Consider the following 24,356-nt stretch of genomic DNA (forward strand, 5'->3'; position numbering starts at 1 on the left):
AAACACATCTGTTTTCACCAGTTTTAAGTTTGTACCTTTTATCAGTAGAGTGGTGTCCATGTTTGAAGAATGTTTGAAGACGTTTGAAGATGTTTGAAGGATGATCCATAGACCAGTCACTCCCCATGGACACATAGCTTTGGACAGAGGAGTCTGCTCTGTCCTGCTGGATCCTGATAGAAACACAGGATGGACAAAGCAGAGCTGATGTAGGAACAAGGTTAGACAGACAGACATGCAGGCAGACAGACAGACAGACAGGCAGGCAGGCAGACAGACAGACAGGCAGGCAGACAAGCAGGCAGGCAGACAGACAGACCGAGAGACAGACAGACATGCAGGCAGACAGACAGACAGACATACAGTCAGACAGGCAGGCAGATAGACAGGCAGTATGTCACAGTAACAGACCAGTAAATAACCCTAACCCGCTAACAGACTGGTTATACTGGACAGCTCTCAGTGTGTCACAGTAACAGACTGGTTATACTGGACAGCTCTCAGTGTGTCACAGTAACAGACTGGTTATACTGGACAGCTCTCAGTGTGTCACAGTAACAGACTGGTTATACTGGACAGCTCTCAGTGTGTCACAGCAACAGACTGGTTATACTGGACAGCTCTCAGTGTGACACAGTGACAGACTGGTTATACTGGACAGCTCTCAGTGCGTCACAGTAACAGAGTGGTTATACTGGACAGCTCTCAGTGTGACACAGTGACAGACTGGTTATACTGGACAGCTCTCAGTGTGTCAGTAACAGACTGGTTATACTGGACAGCTCTCAGTGTGACACAGTAACAGACTGGTTATACTGGACAGCTCTCAGTGTGTCACAGTAACAGACTGGTTATACTGGACAGCTCTCAGTGTGACACAGTAACAGACTGGTTATACTGGACAGCTCTCAGTGTGTGAAGAAGAGTCATGCTGAAAAAGAACATGCTCAGCAGACCTTCTCTGCATGAGTCATAGTTAAAACATGAGACAGTAACATTGTAACACTGGAACAACTTACTTCTCTTCAGAAGAATAGTGTCCATCTTTAAAAGTCATCCATGCATCCTTTGAGCGGTCGCTCTTCAGAGACACACAGCTGGGTTGAGGAGAGTTGGGTCTCTCCTGCTGGATCCTGAGTGCAATAAACCCCCCACAGCAGATTATACATACTAGTGCAATAAACCCCCCAAGGCAGATTAGACTCTGTTCATGTGGAATAACATATCTCTCTCTCTACTAGACTCTGTTCATGTGGAATAGGCGGGGCCAAAAAAACACTACTGCATAGACTCATATCGCAGGGGTCACCAACCTTTTTGAGGTCGAGGGCTACCTGAAGGGTAGAGAGTCATGTGGGGGGCTACCTGTTGAAATTTGCTCGATTTACCTTTAAATGATGAGTATTATGCATTTAATCGAGACATACACTCTTTTCTTTCACTGTTGTGAAGAATAACTCTTCCTCCCACTCCTCGTGAAATTGGTAATGTTTTTTCTTTCACTTTTCTGCCATTGTTCTTGCTTTCCATCATTTAGCTTAGCCAACTGATATAATCATTGGCAGCTGGCAGTCGCACTGTCGCAGAGTGAATGACGTAGTGATGTAACGTAAAACTAAACTTTGACCCCAGCCCAGGTGGATCAAAATAGTTAATCAATAATTAATTATACACAGACAATAAATTATACACAGACAATAAACGTTTTTAAAACGTATGCATTGTTAAACCAATTATTTTCTACATTCGTGTGTTATTGTGGGAAGGGAGGAGAAAAACAAATAAAAAATAGATTTTTCCTATTATATTTTTTTGTTTTGTTTTTCCTTTCTTTCCCCTGTGTCTGAGCCTGTTTGTCTGTTTTGTCTTGTTTGTGTAAAAAAAAAAAAAAAAAATCTGAACGTGGCCTGCGGGCGCCACAGCGCCACCCCGCAGGCGACCAGGTGCCCGCGGGCACCGTGTTGGCTACCACTGCTCTATCGGCACAGCAGTATAAACTTATTCGCCGCATCCGCTGTTTGAGCAACTTTCATTGGAATGAATGGGCCCCCATCTTGCCACACTGTTTCCAGTTTGTTTTATACCTCCTTATACAACAGTTAGTTCTGACTGAGCAATTTCATTGGTCAAGAGGGATCCTGGACATGCTGATATTTTAGTATAACATCACGGGTGCTTCACTGTGTTCATATCACTCCACTTCAAAGCTGTGTTCAAACAGCACTCACACCCAGGGACAGCAATATGGATTCAACCCTATTTAATCCCACCAGGCACAATAGTGACCATGAAACTATTTCAGTTATAAGACTCTAAAGATGTTACTGAATGATGTATCAATGCATTTCCAGCAAGTATTGAAATAATAAAGGGTCTCAATGAAATATGTGCAGCCAGTGTCACATGGTTAGTGTAAATTGTCACATGACCATGATGCTTGGTTGCATCAAAGATCCAAACAAAAACATTATTAAGTATGTGAACATAAAGAGACGATTACTCTCGTGAGATTGCAGCAAACCTTCTCTGCATGAGTCAGTTAAAACAACTTACTTCTCTTCAGAAGAATGGTGTCCATCTTTAAAGTCAATAAATCCACCCTTTGAGCGGTCGCTCTTCAGAGACACACAGCTGGGTTGCGGAGAGTCTGGTCTCTCCTGTTGGATCCTGAACACAACAAACCCCCATAGGGCACAGCAGACATATATCATTTAATAACATGGAACCATCCTAAAACAGAGAATTCTGAGATATCTGCAGAAGCATCCTGTGAGCACATGAGAGCTGAGAGGTTTGGATGGACTTGGGTCAACAGCAGCAGTGCAGAATGATCAGCAGATAGCTGGCACATTACAAACACAAGTAGGCCTACAAGTGCAGGAAATGACTCAAGTAAGAGGAAAAAAGTAGCCTATTTAAAAGCTCTCAAGAGGCGTTTTCTGGACCTCTCTCTCTATGCTCTGTTCTCTCTATGGCTCTGTTTACTAGACTATGTTCATGTGGAATAGCCTCTCTCTCTATGCTCTGTCCACTAGACTCTGTTCATGTGGAATAGCCTCTCTCTCTATGCTCTGTCCACTAGACTCTGTTCATGTGGAATAGCCTCTCTCTCTATGCTCTGTCCACTAGACTCTGTTCATGTGGAATAGCCTCTCCCCCTCTCTCTCTCTCTCTCTCTCTCTCTCTCTCTGGCTCTGTCCACTAGACAAAAATTATAGTTTTTGTTTTTTGTTCATGTTTCATACAATTGGCCAAGTTAGTAGTTAGTTTATGGGATAGGAATTCTGCCAGATGACAGGCACTAGGCGCCATTTTCTACTTCATTTGGAAGAGAAAATTATCCTGAAATGAAGATTTGATTGACAGCTGCATGTCTTGATATGATTGGTTGAAATGGGGTAGGAATTTGATAGTACTAGGTGACGTCAGCAAACTGTAGATTGCTGTTATCAATGAAATCTTGAAAAATGAACTTTTGATGTGAAAAAGTGTGAAAAACTAAATAAATTAGATTTTTGTCTTTTTTTTTGGCATACATTATAAATAGGTGCACTGCATACCCAGTAGAGGTCTTCGGGTATGTCCGACCCCCCGAATACCCGAGGTTCCGACCCGGACCCGGCCGGGTCTGGGTCCATTCAAAAGAAGTGCCTCCGGGTCTGGGTCGGTTCCGGTAGCGATTGTCATGGGTCTCGGGGCTGTGACAGTGAAATGCCGGGTCCAATAAGACCCGAGTGGACCTGGCGATCAGCGCTGATCACGAGAGAAACGCATCAAAACAGCACACGTGAGGCTTGTTGTCACAAACTGCAAGTAAATCCATGGAGAAAATAACTAGCAAAGAGCGTTCCCATCTGCAATGAAAATTACTTCCTCGTTTACATGAGGCGCATGTGACCACATGTGACCACATGCGCACACATGCGCCTCAGGCAAACGAGGAAGTGATTTTCGTTGCAGAGAGGTAAGCCTCTTGCTGGTTCCTCTCGCTATGGATTTAATTGAAGATGACTGTTTCCCGTACTTTTGGATTATTATTCGATGATCGCATGGTGAGTACACAAGTCACAACATGTATGTGATTGTTTCTAGCGCTGTTGTGTGTTTTTGGGCGAAGGAACGGCGGTAGCATAGAGAGACTGCTATCTAACTAGCGTTAGGCAGCATCAACCAGGGGAGAATGCTATAACGTTAGTTAATAAAGATGCACAAAGTTTCATTTGATATACAACTTGTAGCAGTTAACAAGCAACTTTGACGTCGACACCACTAGTCTCTGCCTCGGTATTTCTCGGATCTGAACGGGGCCGGGTCTCAGATTTGTAATAATAGACGCAGACGGGTCCACTCCGGGTCCGGGTCCGACATTTATCGGTTCTGAACGGGGCCGGGTCTCAGATGTCTAATAATAGACGGGTCCATTACGGGTTGGGGCACAAATTCCCCGGGTCCATTAGGGTCCGGGTCCGTGATTTTGGCCCCTTGAAGACCTCTAATAACCAGGTATTTGAACTAAAAGAAAATAAGTAATTTTTGTGTTCAGCTCGACTTTAACATAAAGAGACGATTACTCTCATGAGATTGCAGCAAACCTTCTCTGCATGAGTCAGTTAAAACAACTTACTTCTCTTCAGAAGAATGGTGTCCATCTTTAAAGTCAATAAATCCACCCTTTGAGCGGTCGCTCTTCAGAGACACACAGCTGGGTTGCGGAGAGTCTGGTCTCTCCTGTTGGATCCTGAACACAACAAACCCCCATAGGGCACAGCAGACATATATCATTTAATAACATGGAAGCATCCTAAAACAGAGAGAATTCAGAGATATCTGCAGAAGCATCCTGTGAGCACATGAGAGCTGAGAGGTTTGGATGGACTTGGGTCAACAGCAGCAGTGCAGAATGATCAGCAGATAGCTGGCACATCACAAACACAAGTAGCCCTACAAGCAGTAGCGGCTGGTACATTTTTGTCCAGGGAGGGCTATACCAAATATAGGCCTGGATGGGGTTGAAATCAATATGATGATCATAAGGATTACCGTAAATTCCGGACTATAAGCAGCGGCTTTTTTCCCGTTTTTTGGGCTTTTTTGGCCCCTGCGGCTTATATAACGGTGCGGCTTATCTATGGATTAAAAAAAAAAAAAAAAAATCTCTCTTTTTTAGCACTCTTTCTAACTATAAATCCACTTCTGTTTTAATTTCCTCTCTTGCCCTCTTTTAACAACATAACATAACATAACATAACATAACACAACACAGGTGGTGTTGTGTTATGTTGTTTTGTTGAAATGTTAATAAATGGGAGCTTCCTCAAACAGCCATCTCTTTCCCGACAATCCCCTCTGTGCATGAACCCTTACATATGGTAATTAAACATTAAAACACACAAAAAAAAAAAACATTAAAACACCTGCGGCTTATAGTCCGGTGCGGCTTATATATGTAAAAAACAGTCAACTTTGCAGGTGCGGCTTATAGTGCGGAATTTACGGTACTCTCAATATCAATATCATATGTTTCACGTATGCAAAATCAGTGTTCATCTCATTGAACTGAATGGTGATGTCAAACAAACCTTACATTTTCAAATAATATTCCTGCCATAGGCTACCTCATTTGATCAGTTAAATTTCGGACTATAAGCCGCGGCTTTTTCCCCATTTTTTGGCCCTGCGGCTTATATAACGGTGCGGCTTATCTATGGATTTTTTCGGAAAGAAAAAAAAAAAAAACTGAATTCTCTCTTTTTTAGCACTCTTTCTAACTATAAATCCACTTCTGTTTTAATTTCCTCTCTTGCCCTCTTTTCACCACACCGCGGACACTGTGTGCACTGTAAAAAAAAACACAGGTGGTGTTGTGTTATGTTGTTTTGTTGAAATGTTAATAAATGGGAGCTTCCTCAAACAGCCATCTCTTTCCCGACAATCCCCTCTGTGCATGAACCTTACATATGGTAATTAAACATTAAAACACAATTAAAAAAAAAAAAAAAAAAAAAAAAAAAAAAACATTAAAACACCTGCGGCTTATAGTCCGGTGCGGCTTATATATGTAACAAACAGGCAATTTTGCTGCTGCGGCTTATACTCCGGTGCGGTTTATAGTGCGGAAATTACGGTAACATTTGCTTGTCATCATCAATTTAGACAGCAGAAATTTCACTATTAAAATAACTTCATATCATCACGATGATTCTACTGAAAGACAACAAACAATAATAGGCTATTGAATTATCATCCACTCCAGCCCTAAATCAAGCAAGTAGTAGTTGAAAAGCACATGGCATAAACACTTTGGAAGAAGGACTTGCCACAGCATGTGAATGAGTTACATTACATTACCTATGAGGAAAGCACGTTCGTGCATGAAAATAGAGTCCGTCAAGAATGCATTGCCGTCGCTCTACCTGGCCCCACCTCCACCTGGTCGCTAGATACCAGCGCCCCGAATCCCTTTGTTTTGAGAGCGAACAGCGCATGTGCAATTTACACAGATCCTGGCTTAGCACTGGTGGAAGCCGGAAGTCCCCGGACGGTGTCCGTGGCAGAAAGTAGTTGACCCAAAACAGTACACATGTAGATCATTATGAATCTACATATTTATTGCAGATTATATAGGCTACTCACTATCTAATATTCACCTCGCTCATAAAAAAATATATATATATATATATACGTTTTATTTCCCCCTCCATGTGGGCAGGTGGTGTGGCGCCCTGGCGCCCTCTAGTGGCCGGCCGCCACTGCCTACAAGTAAAAGTACTAGTGCAGGAAATGACTAAAGTAAGAGGAAAAAAGTAGCCTATTTAAAAGCACTCGCAAGAGGCATTTTCTGGACCTCTCTCTCTATGCTCTGGCCACTAGACTCTGTTCATGTGGAATAGCCTCTCTCTATGCTCTGTCCACTAGACTATGTTCATGTGGAATAGCCTCTCTCTCTCTCTCTCTCTCTCTCTCTCTCTCTCTCTCTCTCTCTCTCTCTCTCTCTCTCTCTCTCTCTCTCTCTCTCTCTCTCTCTCTCTCTCTCTCTCTCTATGGCTCTGTCCACTAGACTCTGTTCATGTGGAATAGCCTCTCTCTCTCTCGCTCTGGCTCTGTCCACTAGACAAAAATTATAGTTTTTGTTTTTTGTTCATGTTTCATACAATTGGCCAAGTTAGTAGTTAGTTTATGGGATAGGAATTCTGCCAGATGACAGGCACTATAGGCGCCATTTTCTACTTCATTTGGAAGAGAAAATTATCCTGAAATGAAGATTTGATTGACAGCTGCATGTCTTGATATGATTGGTTGAAATGGGGTAGGAATTTGATAGTCGGGCCTACTAGGTGATGTCAGCAAACTGTAGATTGCTGTTATCAATGAAATCTTGAAAAATGAACTTTTGATGTGAAAAAGTGTGAAAAACTAAATAAATTAGATTTTTGTCATTTTCTTTGGCATACATTATAAATAGGTGCACTGCATACCCAGTAGAGGTCTTCGGGTATGTCCGACCCCCCGAATACCCGAGGTTCCGACCCGGACCCGGCCGGGTCTGGGTCCATTCAAAAGAAGTGCCTCCGGGTCTGGGTCGGTTCCGGTAGCGATTGTCACAGGTCTCGGGGCTCTGACAGTGAAATGCCGGGTCCAATAAGACCCGAGTGGACCCGGCGATCAGCGCTGATTACGAGAGAAACGCATCAAAACAGCACACGTAAGGCTTGTTGTGACAAACTGCAAGTAAATCCATGGAGAAAATAACTAGCAAAGAGCGTTCCCATCTGCAATGAAAATTACTTCCTCGTTTACATGAGACGCATGTGACCACATGTGACCACATGCGCACACATGCGCCTCAGGCAAACGAGGAAGTGATTTTCGTTGCAGAGAGGTAAGCCTCTTGCTGGTTCCTCTCGCTATGGATTTAATTGAAGATGACTGTTTCCCGTACTTTTGGATTATTATTCGATGATTGCATGGTGAGTACACAAGTCACAACATGTATGTGATTGTTTCTAGCGCTGTTGTGTGCTTTTGGGCGAAGGAACGGCGGTAGCATAGAGAGACTGCTATCTAACTAGCGTTAGGCAGCATCAACCAGGGGAGAATGCTATAACGTTAGTTAATAAAGATGCACAAAGTTTCATTTGATATACAACTTGTAGCAGTTAACAAGCAACTTTGATGTCGACACCACTAGTCTCTGCCTCGGTATTTCTCGGATCTGAACGGGGCCGGGTCTCAGATTTGTAATAATAGACGCAGACGGGTCCACTCCGGGTCCGGGTCCGACATTTATCGGTTCTGAACGGGGCCGGGTCTCAGATGTCTAATAATAGACGGGTCCATTACGGGTTGGGGCACAAATTCCCCGGGTCCATTAGGGTCCGGGTCCGTGATTTTGGCCCCTTGAAGACCTCTAATAACCAGGTATTTGGACTAAAAGAAAATAAGTCATTTTTGTGTTCAGCCGACTTTAACATAAAGAGACGATTACTCTCATGAGATTGCAGCAAACCTTCTCTGCATGAGTCAGTTAAAACAACTTACTTCTCTTCAGAAGAATGGTGTCCATCTTTAAAGTCAATAAATCCACCCTTTGAGCGGTCGCTCTTCAGAGACACACAGCTGGGTTGCGGAGAGTCTGGTCTCTCCTGTTGGATCCTGAACACAACAAACCCCCATAGGGCACAGCAGACATATATCATTTAATAACATGGAACCATCCTGAAACAGAGAGAATTCAGAGATATCTGCAGAAGCATCCTGTGAGCACATGAGAGCTGAGAGGTTTGGATGGACTTGGGTCAACAGCAGCAGTGCAGAATGATCAGCAGATAGCTGGCACATTACAAACACAAGTAGGCCTACAAGCAGTAGCAGCTGGTGCATTTTTGTCCAGGGAGGGCTATACCAAATATAGGCCTGGATGGGGTTGAAATCAATATGATGATCATAAGGATTACTCTCAATATCAATATCATATGTTTCACGTATGCAAAATCAGTGTTCATCTTATTGAACTGAATGGTGATGTCAAACAAACCTTACATTTTCAAATAATATTCCTGCCATAGGCTACCTCATTTGATCAGTTTTTAAGTAACATTTGCTTGTCATCATCAATTTAGACAGCAGAAATGTCACTATTAAAATAACTTCATATCATCACGATGATTCTACTGAAAGACAACAAACAATAATAGGCTATTGAATTATCATCCACGCCAGCCCTAAATCAAGCAAGTAGTAGTTGAAAAGCACATGGCATAAACACTTTGGAAGAAGGACTTGCCACAACATGTGAATGAGTTACCGTAAATTCCGGACTATAAGCCGCACCGGTGTATAAGCCGCACCTGCAAAGTTGACTGTTTTTTACATATATAAGCCGCACCGGACTATAAGCCGCGGGTGTTTTAATGGTATTTTTTTTTTTTTTTTTTTTTTTTTTATTGTGTTTTAATGTTTAATTACCATATGTAAGGGTTCATGCACAGAGGGGATTGTCGGGAAAGAGATGGCTGTTTGAGGAAGCTCCCATTTATTAACATTTCAACAAAACAACATAACACAACACCACCTGTGTTTCTTTTTTACAGTGCACACAGTGTCATACAGTGTCAAACAGTGTGGTGAAAAGAGGGCAAGAGAGGAAATTAAGTGAAGAAGTGGATTTATAGTTAGAAAGAGTGCTAAAGAAGAGAGAATTCCGTTTTTTTTTCTTTTTTTTCTGAAAAAATCCATAGATAAGCCGCACCGTTATATAAGCCGCAGGGGCCAAAAAAGGCCAAAAAACGGGAAAAAAGCCGCGGCTTATAGTCCGGAATTTACGGTACATTACATTACCTATGAGGAAAGCACGTTCGTGCATGAAAATAGAGTCCGTCAAGAATGCATTGCCGTTGCTCTACCTCTCTCTCTCTCTATGGCTCTGTTCACTAGACTCTGTTCATGTGGAATAGCCTCTCTCTCTCTTTCTCTCTATGGCTCTGTTCACTAGACTCTGTTCATGTGGAATAGCCTCTCTCTTTCTTTCTCTCTCTCTCTCTCTCTCTGTCTCTGTTCACTAGACTCTGTTCATGTGGAATAGCCTCTCTCTCTCTCTCTCTCTCTCGCTCTTTGGCTCTGTTCACTAGACTGTTCATGTGGAATAGTCTCTCTCTCTCTCTCTCTCCCTCTATGGCTCTGTTCACTAGACTGTTCATGTGAAATAGCCTCCCTCTCTATATGGCTCTGTTCACTAGACTCTGTTCACGTGGAATTCTCTCTCTCTCTCTCTCTCTCTCTCTCTCTCTCTCTCTCTCTCTCTCTCTCTCTCTCTCTCTCTCTCTCTCTCTCTCTCTCTCTCTCTCTCTCTCTCTACTAGACTCTTCGATGTAGTCCTTCACGTTACAAACTCATGCAGTCCCACTGAGCGCGCTCAGTCAACGTCGGGGCCGGTTAGGCTTTAGATCTGAATTCCCTTCTGGGATAAATAACGTCATCTGAATCTGAAACTTTTTCCAATTATTTTTCCAAGTCCTGCAACACCATTCCAAAAGAGGTCATGCTATTTCATAAGATTATGTTTTTCAAAACCTTCAATCTGTTCTAAAATGATTCATTAAAGTGCTTTGATACAAAACACATCTATAGTTTGTCTTATTATGGATCAAGGATAAGAAGAACAAGAGATATAAACCAACATACCATAACACCGGCTCACACATTTCTCCAGTTTACTCAATAAGATGTTTTTAAAAACCTTTCAGAGAATTTGCAGAATTAATTTCATTAGGGATCTTGTTCGAGTCCCCCCCCCCCCCCCACACTATTCACCTTATCATTTGTCCATATTGGGACACTTCTGCATGACGTCATTGTCCACCAAAATCGAATCAGTTCATCCTTGAGTCCAAGTCGATGTTTGGAGCAAATTTGATGAAATTCCGTCAAGGCATTCTTGAGATATCGCGTTAACAAACTTGAAAATGGCGTTCAAGAGGTCACGGTGACCTTGACCTTTGACCACCAAAATCTAATCAGATCATCCTTGAGTCTAAGTCGATGTTTGAGGCAAATTTGATGAAACTCCCTCAAGGCATTCCTGAGATATCGCGTTAACAAGCTTGAAAATGACGTTCGTGAGGTCACAGTGACCTTGACCTTTGACCACGAAAATCTAATCAGTTCATCCTTGAGTCCAAGTCGATGTTTGAGGCTAATTTGATGAAACTCCGTCAAGGCATTCCTGAGATATTGCGTTAACAAGCTTGAAAATTACATTTGAGAGGTCACAGTGACCTTGGTCTTTGACCTTTGACCACCAAAATCTAATCAGTTCATCCTTGAGTCCAAGTCGATGTTTGAGGCAAATTTTATGAAACTCCGTCAAGGCATTTGTGAGATATCGCGTTAACAAACATTGGACGGACATACGTTGTCATAACTCCACCTGTGACTCGGCCTATGACGCCACCAGTGGGAGGCTCCACACACCTGGCACGCATCAGGGTGCAATCAGCACCAATCAGCACGGCCCTACAAATACTGCCTCAGCCTGTCAGTCCATGCTGGAACATTGCCATTCACGGTTTGTACCCAGCCAGTTGAGCATCGCTACGAGTTCTGAACATTCTTTTGTACTTTGACGATCTAACCTTTTGCCCACCTGATTTGCCTGTTTGCCTGATCCATCTGTCCTCTGTGTTCCAGGATCCACTGCCTGCTTGCCTGTTCCTCCGCCGAGCACACGGAGTGCCCCACCTTGATCTATCAATAAAACTCTGTTCACTTTTGACACTTACCTGGTTGTCTGTCTGCTTCTGGGTTTTTCCGGCTCCAAGCCTGACAGAATGTTCCAGCCAAGATGACGAACCCAGCAGACGTTTCCACCGCCGACCTGGCCTCCATCTGCCAGGCCGTCAACAACCAGGGAGCTGTTCTCGACCAACACAGCCAGGTACTGCAGGGAGTGACTGACGCCCTTCGGGATCTCACCACCAGGGTGACCGGGATCCAGTCCCAGCTCGGAACCTCTGCGGGCCCAGATCCAGCCGCTCCAGCCCTGCCGCCATCCATGTCTCCTCCTCCTGCTAAGGAACCATGGGTTCCTTCCCCCGATAAGTATGGAGGGGATTTTGGACTTTGCCGTGCATTTATAATGCAGTGCAAAATTGTTTTTGACCAGCAGCCTCTGTCCTACTTCGCAGACCGAGCCAAGATCACCTACATAATGGTTCTTCTCCGGGGCAGTGCGCTGGCCTGGGCTGCAGCGGTATGGGAAACACGGTCCGCCACTTCCTCATCCTACCGGGCGTTCATTGCGGCTTTCCGCGAAGTCTTTGACCACCCCGTGCAGGGGAAAGACGCCTCTCGGAGACTGCTGTCTCTCCGCCAAGGTTCCCACAGCGTGGCTGACTACTCTGTCGAGTTTCACACATTGGCAGCAGAGAGTGGATGGAACGGCGAGGCACTTCAGGCAGGGTTTTTGAGCAAGGGACGAGCTAATCGCTTATCCAGAGCCGGTCCATTTGGAGGCATTAATAACTTTATCCACCCGAATTGATAATCGTTTGCGGGAACGACGGAGGGAGAAAACACACCGCTTCCCAGGTAACAACACTCCCCGTGTAACCCTGTTGCCAGGCCTACCGAGCCGAGCTCGCCCGAATGAGGCCGGAGCTGCTCGATAGCTTCCGAGGCGTGCATCCTCTCCTGCTTCAGAGCCGATGCAGCTCGGCCGTTTCCGCCTCGACTCGGAGGAGCGTCAACGTCGGCTGTCCAGCAATAGCTGTTTGTATTGTGGCCAGCCCGGCCACTTCCTCGCCTCCTGCCCTCACCGTCCGTCAAACTAGCAGGCTCATCAGATAAAGAGAGGATCCTGGCGAGTCCCACTGTCTGCCCTCTCACTCCTCGTCCACGCACGCAATTGCATGCCACCCTCACATTTAAAGGTCAGTCCATTGAATTATTGGCCTTAATAGACTCTGGTGCTGATGAAAGTTTTTTGGATTCCCATGTTGTGAAACAACTAGGTATTGCCACCGAGACCCTGGATCAGCCCCTGGAGGCCAATGCCCTGGACGGACGCATTCTAGCCCGGGTGACCTCCAAAACTGAGCCGGTACGTCTCCTACTGTCAGGAAACCATTAAGAGGAGCTAAGTTTTTTTTATCATGGACTCACCCTAGTTCTAGGTCACCCCTGGCTTATCAAACATGGCCCTCACATTGATTGGGCATCAGCCAAGATTTCAAGTTGGAGTGCGTTCTGTCATACCATGTGTCTCCAGTCTGCTTTGCCTCAGTCTGTCCCTCATCAGGTGTTTCCTCCAGAGACGCTGGATCTGTCCCGGGTGCCACCAGAATACCATGACCTCCAAACAGCGTTCAGCAAGAAGCAAGCTCTCTCTCTGCCTCCTCATCGGCCCTACGACTGCCCCATTGACTTGTTACCTGGAGCACCTCTTCCCAGCAGCCGCCTCTATAATATCTCTCGGCCTGAGAGAGAATCCATGGAGACGTATATTAAAGAGTCTCTGGCCGCAGGACTCATCCGGCCGTCATCTTCGCCACTGGGGGCAGGGTTTTTCTTTGTAGAGAAGAAAGATAAATCTCTCCGGCCATGCATCGACTACAAGGGCCTGAATAACATCACGGTAAAAAATAAATATGCCTTGCCACTCATGCACTCTGCTTTTGACTCTCTCCAGGGAACCACCATCTTCACGAAACTAGACCTCCGCAACGCTTACCACCTAGTCCGGATTCGAAAGGGAGATGAGTGGAAGACGGCCTTCAATACACACCTAGGACATTTTGAGTATTTAGTCATGCCGTTCGGACTGACCAACGCCCCCGCCGTCTTCCAGACCCTGGTAAATGATGTCTTACGAGACATGCTTTATCGTTTTGTATTTGTCTATTTAGACGACATCCTGATATTTTCCAGGAACCCCTCAGAGCATGTCCTGCACGTCCGCGAAGTCCTCCAACGTCTCCTGGAGAACCGCCTCTTTGTAAAAGCGGAGAAATGTGAGTTTCATGTTCCATCTGTCACCTTTCTAGGCTACATAGTGGCCGGCGGCCAAATGGAAATGGACAACGCCAAGGTGAGCGCGGTCCTGGAGTGGCCCAACCCTACCGGCCTGAAGCAACTTCAGAGATTCCTGGGATTTGCCAACTTCTACAGGAGGTTTATCCGCAATTACAGCCATGTTGCTGCGCCACTAACTGCTTTAACTTCCACCTCTAGAAGGTTCCAGTGGACGCCTGCAGCGGAGGCAGCCTTCAGGGACCTGAAGCTCCGCTTCACCACGGCGCCCATTCTTATTCAGCAGGACCCCACCAAGCAGTTTGTGGTCGAAGTGGACGCCTCTGAGAGTGGAGTGGGAGCAGTCCTCTGTCAGCGGTCCTCAAAGGATGATAAACTACATCCTTGTGCCTTTTTGTCTCTCCGTCTCTCCCCAGCCGAAAGGAATTACGACGTGGGAAACCGTGAGCTCTTGGCGGTGAAGCTGGCTTTGGAGGAATGGCGACACTGGTTGGAGGGGTCCGAACTTCCTTTTTTAGTGTGGACCGACCATAAGAACTTGGAGTACATCCAATCGGCGAAGCGACTCAGCTCACGTCAGGCCAGGTGGGCACTATTTTTAGGTCGATTTAACTTTACCTTGACCTACAGGCCCGGTTCCAAGAATGTTAAGGCTGACGCTCTGTCTCGTCTGCATACACCGGAGTCCGAGCCCAAGGCCCCGCCCGACACCATCATTCCTGCATCTTGTGTGGTTGCGGCTACTGTCACCTGGACCATAGAGAGGGAGGTCAAGGACGCCCAACAGATCCAGCCGGACCCAGGTAATGGGCCCCCAGGTCGCCTGTTCGTACCGGACACCATGGTGTCCCGAGTGTTGGAGTGGGCTCACTCCTCCCGCCTCACATGTCACCCGGGGGTAACCAGGACCCAAGCCTTCCTCCAGAGACGGTTCTGGTGGCCGTCCTGGAAGAAGGATTCCAAGTCCTTTGTTTCGGCATGTCCTGGGTGCGCCCAAAACAAATCCTCCACCCAGCCCAGTACCGGTCTGCTGCGTCCCCTGCCGGTTCCTCACCGTCCCTGGTCCCATCTGTCCCTGGACTTCGTCTCCGGCCTGCCTGTCTCTAACGGTAATACAGTAATACTCACTGTTGTTGACCGTTTTAGTAAATTTGTACATTTTATACCCCTGTCCAAGCTACCCACCGCCCGAGAGACTGCAGATCTGCTGGTCAGGGAGGTCTTCCGGATCCACGGCCTGCCCCGTGATTTGGTGTCCGACCGGGGGCCACAGTTTACCTCGGCTGTCTGGAAAGCCTTCTGCTCCGCCATCGGTGCTACCGTCAGCCTATCATCAGGTTTCCATCCTCAATCCAACGGCCAGTCAGAAAGGGCGAACCAGAACTTAGAAACTGCCCTCCGTTGTCTGGTATCCACCAACCCCTCGTCGTGGTCCTCCCAACTTCCGTGGGTGGAATATGCCCACAACACCTTACCATCATCGGCTATTGGTATGTCCCCGTTTCAATGCATTTACGGCTACCAGCCGCCCCTTTTTCCCTCTCAGGAAGAGGAGATCCTGGTTCCGTCGGTGCAGGCTCATATCCGTTGGTGCCGTAGGACCTGGCGCCAAGCGCGCGCATCGCTGCTCCGGGCTTCGGGGCGATACCAGCGATCGGCTGATCGCCACCGCACCCCTGCACCTAACTACACGGTGGGGGACCAGGTATGGCTGTCCACCAAGGACCTACCGTTAAAAACGGACTCCAGGAAATTATCACCCAGATTTATTGGCCCGTTTCCTATTGTAAAAATCATTAACCCTTCAGTGATCCGTTTGAAGCTGCCCCGTACACTCCGGGTGATCCCTCTTTCCATGTGTCTCGTGTTAAACCTGTTTCTACCAGCCCGCTCGTTCCTCCAGCTCCCCCACCACCACCACCTCGGATGATTGATGACCATCCGGCCTACACGGTCAATCGTCTCATGGACTCTCGACGCCGTGGTCGGGGAATCCAATACCTCGTGGACTGGGAGGGATATGGTCCCGAGGAGAGATGTTGGGTACCTCGCCGCCACATCCTGGACCCGGAGGTTGTCCGGGATTTCCACAGGGCGCACCCTGAGAAGCCTGGTGGGTCGCCCGGAGGCAACCCTCGGAGGGGGGGTACTGTCACAACTCCACCTGTGACTCGGCCTATGACGCCACCAGTGGGAGGCTCCACACACCTGGCACGCATCAGGGTGCAATCAGCACGGCCCTACAAATACTGCCTCAGCCTGTCAGTCCATGCTGGAACATTGCCATTCACGGTTTGTACCCAGCCAGTTGAGCATCGCTACGAGTTCTGAACATTCTTTTGTACTTTGACGATCTAACCTTTTGCCCACCTGATTTGCCTGTTTGCCTGATCCATCTGTCCTCTGTGTTCCAGGATCCTCTGCCTGCTTGCCTGTTCCTCCACCGAGCACACGGAGTGCCCCACCTTGATCTATCAATAAAACTCTGTTCACTTTTGACACTTAACTGGTTGTCTGTCTGCTTCTGTGTTTTTCCGGCCCCAAGCCTGACATACGTACGTACGTACGTACGTACGTACAGACGAACGGACAACCCGGATCCATAATGCCTCCGGCCTGGCTATCCCCAGTGGAGGCATAATAAAGGTCCAATAATACTTCCTTTAGGGACCCCACAGGTGAGGTTTCTGGGCTCAGAGAGTACACCTCCTATTTCTACCATTTGGACTCTGTCAGAGAGGTATGACTGTATCCAGTCCAGGGCCTCCTCAGGCTATTATGAGGTTTAGAGGGTAACAGTTGTCTTACTTTGTATCTGAGAGTCCATGTTGATGACTGAAGAGTGTTGGAAACTCCTCCACAGACAGACAGCTGTCAGGAGGCTCTGCTCCACCCTCTTCCTCCACATGAACACTCATCTTCTGAGAGGAGAAACACACACACACACACACACACACACACACACACACACACGCACACGCACACACACACACACACACACACACGTCCCAGCTCATGAGTATAGGGCTGAACAATTTGGAGAAAATATCTAATTGTGTTTTTTCTGACAGATTGCGATTTGATTTACAATATAATGTTTTAAAGTCAAGCTTCCGTTCAATATTCACTCTGTAATAGATAATTAAAACATGTGATGGTAGGACTGAGCATTGTTTTATTCCTTCTTTCTAAAAGTCCATCTGTTCTTCTACACTTCATATTTTTTCAAATATATTTTTTGAAAGTGTCAAAGCATGTTGCCCCGGGTGCTGTGAGAGTGTTCTCTCACCTAGACAGACATACCCAAAATAAATCAGGATAGCTCCTCAACCATGAGGCCTTCATGCAGATGTCTGGTCTTCTTAGGTCAGAAGCTCTGGAATATGACTCCACTGTAAGTAAACCTACTTCAATCAGGAGAGGCCAGTTGGTAGGATTAGACAAACTTTATTTAGCAATCGGCGTGCATGGCAAATGCTTTGGCGCTTGACTCCATTGGCCAGTGGCGCTGCTCTTGAGGCAGAGGAGGGCGCCTGCATGGGCTGCTATTACCATTCCACAGTAAATGGAAATGCATTAAAGGAGAAAAATAATGTGTTCATCCTTGCCTAGTGAATAATCTAATTTTAAGAGGCTATATCACCATTCTAACCAGTATGCCACAGATAATTATGCTGCTGAATGTTTCATAACTGTACATTTTATAAAAATACACAAAAAATGCACCATTTCAAAACTTTATTGATATCCCGAAGGAAACTTGGTTTGCAGCAGGCATTGGGCCAAACAGTACAAAAGACTGACAATAACAAGCATCATCATAACACAGTAACTCCAGTAGTGATCAGCTCAAGCATCATCATAACACAGTAGCTCCAGTAGTGATCAGCTCAAGCATTATCATAACACAGTAACTCCAGTAGTGATCAGCTCAAGCATCATCATAACACAGTAGCTCCAGTAGTGATCAGCTCAAGCATTATCATAACACAGTAACTCCAGTAGTGATCAGGGGCCTGTACTACGAAGCTAGTTTAACGGATCCGCGATAAGTCCCTTTGATCTGGTTTGACTGAACAGGATCAAAGCTATCTAGTTTAAGGATACTACGAAGCTGGTTTTTTACTCGATAACTGAAGCTGGGATCTGCCTGTGCACGCGCACGTTTTTCGCTCGTGCACAGGCGCGCGTCCACGCGAAAGAGGTGCACTAGCCAATCACATTATGAACAGCTGAGTTGATCCACGCCCACACCCATTTCCACACCCATTTCCTCGTTCAATGGAAGCGCAGTGCATGATCAGAGTTTTAGCGGATATTTAATGTATCCGCGATTTAATGTCAGAATGAAAATCCGCGTTGGATAGTCTGCTGAAGGGCTGTCTAAAGCAGCAGCTTGTATTCACATCAGTCATTTGATTTACTTTGATCAGCGATTTCTGTCTGATACAGCTTTGTGCGAGTGTAAATGTACATTAAATGTGTAATCTCAGTCTATAAATTTCCACAATCTGTAAGCCTATTTAGACCATAGATTTAGAAAGCATGCTCAATGAATAATGATCTCTATCACTCATTATGTGTGTAGTTGCACTGATCGAATAATTCATATATAGGCTATAATAATGATATCCTAATATAAAAGAGAAAACTGCTGGACTGAATTGAGACGATGCGGGCATACTTTTCATTGATAAAAACTAGCCTATTTTTGCTCATATATTGGCATACAGCCTACAGGACACAGTTCCAGCTGAAACATGCAAGAAGCCTGCATATTTAGTATTGGGGCTATCCCATATTTATCCCATATCTATATTATATGTATAGGCTTTTCTGGCATGTAGGAGAATATCACCCTCACTCCATTTGAGGCTTCGTTCACGATATGCGCTGCGGTGATTAATAGTGATCATATTTCTCCACGCATCGTTGAGCTGTTAAGACATAAAGTGGTAAGTAGGCTTAATTTAATTATGTAACCTACAGAGCCACGAATGTTTTTCTTATTCTATTCTCAGTTGACTGCAATCTATTTTTCACATGGCGATCTTATATGAATGGTGAGTGACTCCAGAGAGCCGATTATATGGGTCTGTCATGGATTTTGATCTTATCCTCTGAAGCTAACCTGGTCGGGACCAGGTTAGCTTTGCAGCGTCAGTTGCCATGGTGATTGAAAGTTAACTTGCTTTGTAGTACGGCTAAACCAGGTTTAAACTCAAACTTACTCGGATAAGGCATTAAACTAGCTTCGTAGTACAGGCTACTGCTCAAGCATCATCATAACACAGTAACTCCAGTAGTGATCAGCTCAAGCATCATCATAACACAGTAGCTCCAGTAGTGATCAGCTCAAGCATTATCATAACACAGTAACTCCAGTAGTGATCAGCTCAAGCATCATCATAACACAGTAGCTCCAGTAGTGATCAGCTCAAGCATCATCATAACACAGTAGCTCCAGTAGTGATCAGCTCAAGCATCATCATAACACAGTAACTCCAGTAGTGATCAGCTCAAGCATCATCATAACACAGTAGCTCCAGTAGTGATCAGCTCAAGCATCATCATAACACAGTAACTCCAGTAGTGATCAGCTCAAGCATCATCATAACACAGTAACTCCAGTAGTGATCAGCTCAAGCATCATCATAACACAGTAACTCCAGTAGTGATCAGCTCAAGCATCATCATAACACAGTAACTCCAGTAGTGATCAGCTCAAGCATCATCATAACACAGTATTAACTCCAGTAGTGATCAGCTCAAGCGTCATCATAACACAGTAACTCCAGTAGTGATCAGCTCAAGCATCATCATAACACAGTATTAACTCCAGTAGTGATCAGCTCAAGCATCATCATAACACAGTAACTCCAGTAGTGATCAGCTCATCATCATAACACAGTAACTCCAGTAGTGATCAGCTCAAGCATCATCATAACACAGTAACTCCAGTATTGATCAGCTCAAGCATAATCATAACACAGTAACTCCAGTAGTGATCAGCTCAAGTCAAAGATTAGGACATATCAGTGCAACATAAAATTCTATATCAAGTCATTAAGGTAATTAAAGTGCTGTGCAGATTTTGCAGAAGCAATATGTAAAATAAATAATAATAATGAAAATAAAACAGCCTCTCAAAAGCAACAGGAATAAAGGAGACTTGTTTTTGGCATTCTAAAACGGCGGCCAGAGAGGAGGAGATCAAACTCCTGATAAAGTGGATGGTCAGGACAGACTAGAATAAGTTTGGCCTTATTCCTGTTTAAAGTAAATGTCCTGAAGCTGGACTTGCTGCACCCTGATCACCTTACTAGCCACTTTGACAAGCTTTGCCAGCCTGTTTTTACTGGACAGGATGAGACAACCAAACCAAACCAGGCCACACAGCAATAAGTAAGAACAGACTCAATGAAGCATTGATCAAACAAGGTCATTAAGACATTGCACACTTTCAATGAGTTCAGTTTTCTTAAAAACTCTAAGGTGAAACATGTTAACTGTGAAATAACTGTGTAATAACTGTCCAAAAGCTGTGTCTCAATAACTGTAAACAACGGTGCAATATCTGACTCATAGCCTTGCTTATAATCCAGTGTGGTTTACATATACTAGACTGTACATACTGTAGATATACAATTAGATTTTATTTTGATTCCTTCTTCTATACATATTTATAGCTCTACATCACACACATTTGTATATCACATAAATAGCAGCTAACTTGCTTTATATATGATCGCTGTCCTTGTTTGTTAATTTTAGCTTGTATGCACACCTTTTCTTTTTTCCTTTGTACGTACATTGAGAGCAACGTATACCGGTGTCAAATTCCCTGTATGTCCACAATCCACATACATAAAGCTGATTCTGATTTACAAAACGATGTCACATTCATGTAATCTATGAATAGACATCTTCCATCACAGTTTTCTTTTTCATTTTCATTTTTCTTCTTTGGGGTGGGGGGGGGGGGGTGGGGGGGGGGGTGTCAGATCAGGGAATAATGAATAAGTTAAGTTGATCAGTTAAGTTTAAGTGTTACGTTCATTGTGCATATATTAGGCCACTCTATCTGCCTTTACACTTTAGGTTTTGTGTTTACAGATTAGACTATATACCCATATACCCATTTATTTAATAGTTTATAACAGAAAGGTTATCTCTTTATCTTATGTCCTTTCCTTTAGCTTTATTTCACTTCAAACTTGAAGTATGAATCTAAATGCTTTATTAAAACAATGTTTTAAGTTATGATTGAGTACGACTGGCCCCGCCCTCAGGCACGAGGTGGGCATGACTCAACTCGTGGCGTCCTTTATCTTCCTGCATGGAAGATGACGGTGTAGCATGACTTTGTTGAGTGGGAATGCAGCTTAACTTAACTAGATCAAACATGCACGATGCAGTCACTGCCAGGGTTGGGAGGGTTACTTTAAAAATGTAATCCGATACAATTACTAATTACCTGTTAAAAATTGTAATCGGTAACGTGATCCAAGTATCACAATATCAAAGTAATGTAAATGATTACTTTCCGTCGCTTTTGGATTACTTTTGAACACATTTCCTGCATTTGACTAATGGAGTCTGGGGGCATGCTCCTCAGGATGACAAAAAAAAAGTGATGGTTACAGCAGACATTCATCCAATCTAGTGTTGCCTGTTTCTCATTAATAATAAAACAATAACAATATTTCCATTACAGTGCATTGATGATCTGGTTTCTAGTTATTTATTTTGGGTGCACTGGTCCTTTTTAAGAGCCAACTAAGTGTGTTTTTTCAAGCGTGTTTTTCCCCCTCTCCAGTGGTTTTATGTTGTATTTATTTGCACCATAGATATCAAACATAAAGTAGACAATAGGAAGAATCAATATGTACACAGCTGTCAGCCACTTGGGTAAATATACAATATACAATAAATAGAATATACAATACATGTAATCCTGCTAGTAATCCCCATTTTTCAATAAATGTAACTGTAATCTTTTTGATGCAACTGTAAGGGATTACAGTTAACTTGTTTGTATCCTATTACAGTAACCAGATTAGATGTAATCAGTTACTTCCCAAACCTGCTCTCATTTCCTGCTTCTCAGTCTAGTCTGTCATCCATTTTGTGCTCTGTTTAAGAAACTCAGAAAAGGCCTCCTCTCTATAGACTTAAATTACTTTGATCTTTATGTATTATAGGATTTGATCAGTTATTTTAAGGGTAAGGTCTTAGAGATTGTGAAAAACAAACGCTATATGGCCAACTCTTAGTAGCCTTTTAGGAAGCTTTGTGAATATAGGCCATGGCCCTTATGTAGCCTAAATCAGTACTTTTTTCATGCATTTGTTTTATTTAGTGGGAAGCTGATGTAGGCTACTGTTGTGTTAATGCTGACTCTTGTTCCCTTTACAGTGCAGGGTCATAGTCTGTTACCGTCAAATGTTTAATAATAATGATTTATGTTGTAACATATTAAACACTCACCCTGCGCAGCTCCGTTGCTCCTGCCTCCTGCTCTGCTCTGCTCTGCTCTTTCACTCAGCAGCACTTTCACTTTCATGTTTGCTCCTCCCCTCAGTGTTGCCAGATCTTGTGACTATAACAAGCAGGACTTTGACATTTAACTATTTAGAAAAAACGCTGCAGTAAAACAACATGAGAAGTATCACAGAGCTAAGCTATCTGAGGACATGAATATGATGGAGTTGTTGATCACAATTTGATTTGATCTTTTTATGGACATTTCAAAAACGGCCTCTGTAGAACTGAAGGGATATTGTTGTGATGTTTAGTAGATTATCTAATTATTAAAGATGCTTTAGTGAAAGAACAATAAATAATGATACATGTAGGCTCTGTATTTCAACAAAGGAAATAAAGAAAAAAAATAGAACCTTTCCTGTTTTAACCAACCTGGCTATTCGAGTATAGATTTCTGAGTTTACAAGGTGCACTTGAATGCACCATGAGCCATGAGGCGTGAAGTCCCTCTCGGTGCCCACAATGCTTTACTCTACAAAGCGAGTAGACGCTCAATACATTTTTCCCACGGCGCTGGCCAGCAGGCCAGGCCGGGGTCAGAAGATGATGAAGTCAGGACACTCACTCACGGACATATAGTGAAGGGTGTTGGGGCTAGGGATTCGAAGGGTGTGTAGGGGTAGTGGCTAGGTGGATGTGGGTGGTGGAGGAGTTAGTTAGTTAGTTAGTGACCTTTATTTAACCAGGAAGAAAAAACCCATTGAGATTCAGAATCTCTTTTGCAAGGGGGTCCTGGCCAGGACAGCAGCACAAATAGTTTCACATAAAATACACGTGAGAGAAAAAAAAGCAAAAACAAAAACAACATAAAAGCAGTGACAGAACTGAGTGCAAGCCACATCAGTGCATCATAAGCGTCAGCGTTCAGTATTAGGACATGTGCATTCACTACTCAAATACTCCTTCATTCTAGTTTTAAACTGCTCCATACTTAGTAGATAATCCAGTTTAAAATCACTCTGTAATTGACACCAGGACGAGGGTGCAAATGCTTTAAAGGCACTTTCACCAAAAACCGTCCTCGTCCGAGGAATGACGTACAAAATCTGTCCATCGGACCGGAGATTTCTCCTGGTGGTGATTTTAGGAATCAAGAGGTAACATACAGTAAGTAAGGAGGCAAGTCACATAGAATGGCCTTATAAAGAAAACAATACCAATGTTCCAATCTACGGTTGTGCAGAGAAGGCCAACCAACACTCTCATATAAGATGCAGTGATGAGTACGAAAACCTGAGTCTGTTACAAACCTGCATGATACACTGAATCCAGCATTTTCAGAGAAGAAAGATTTGCATGCATGTATAAGATATCACCATAGTCCAGTATCGACAGAAACGTTGCCTGTATAAGCCTTTTTCTCGCACTAAAGGAGAAACAACCCTTGTTTCTATAAAAGAAACCCAGTTTCACCCGGAGTTTATTTGTAAGACACTCAATATGGTGTTTAAAAGACACATTTTCTTCCAAGTAAAAACCCAGGTATTTGTAGACAGAAACTCGTTCAATCACTTTCTTATTTAGTGTAACAATCTGACAGCCATCCTCTGTCTTCTTTGATTTTGAAAAGCACATCATTTTAGTCTTGTCAGAATTTAGCACAAGTCTCAAATGATGAAGATTATTCTGAATAACATCAAAGGCAGATTGCAGATGTTCTGTGGCACTTGCTAATGATGAAGCAGAACAATGCAAAGCCAGGGGGGCAGGGCTATGGAAAAGGGGATAGGAAGGTTGTAGCGCGTCGGCGTTCCAGGGGTGAGTAGGTGGGGTGGCTAGGGGGG

The 24,356-nt window shown here is 44.4% G+C and overlaps 1 protein-coding gene across 1 annotated transcript in view; it reads right to left on the reverse strand.

Moving 5' to 3' along the window:
- The window catches only part of LOC310770889 (uncharacterized protein), a gene marked incomplete at its 3' end in the record, with an annotated part of 206,626 nt that extends 184,075 nt beyond the window's left edge, over nt 1-22,551 (reverse strand). The window contains exons 1-5 of the mRNA XM_083663590.1: nt 22,516-22,551; nt 16,834-16,946; nt 8,539-8,652; nt 4,625-4,738; nt 2,554-2,667 (exon numbers count right to left, since the gene is read on the reverse strand). Coding sequence (XP_083519716.1) covers nt 2,554-2,667; nt 4,625-4,738; nt 8,539-8,652; nt 16,834-16,943 — 452 coding nt within the window. The remainder of the gene's footprint in view (nt 1-2,553; nt 2,668-4,624; nt 4,739-8,538; nt 8,653-16,833; nt 16,947-22,515) is intronic.
- Nucleotides 22,552-24,356: the final 1,805 nt, after the last annotated feature.

This window comes from Poromitra crassiceps (genome assembly GCF_964638095.1).
Source record: "Poromitra crassiceps genome assembly, contig: HAP1_SCAFFOLD_255, whole genome shotgun sequence".
Lineage (NCBI taxonomy): Eukaryota > Metazoa > Chordata > Actinopteri > Beryciformes > Melamphaidae > Poromitra > Poromitra crassiceps.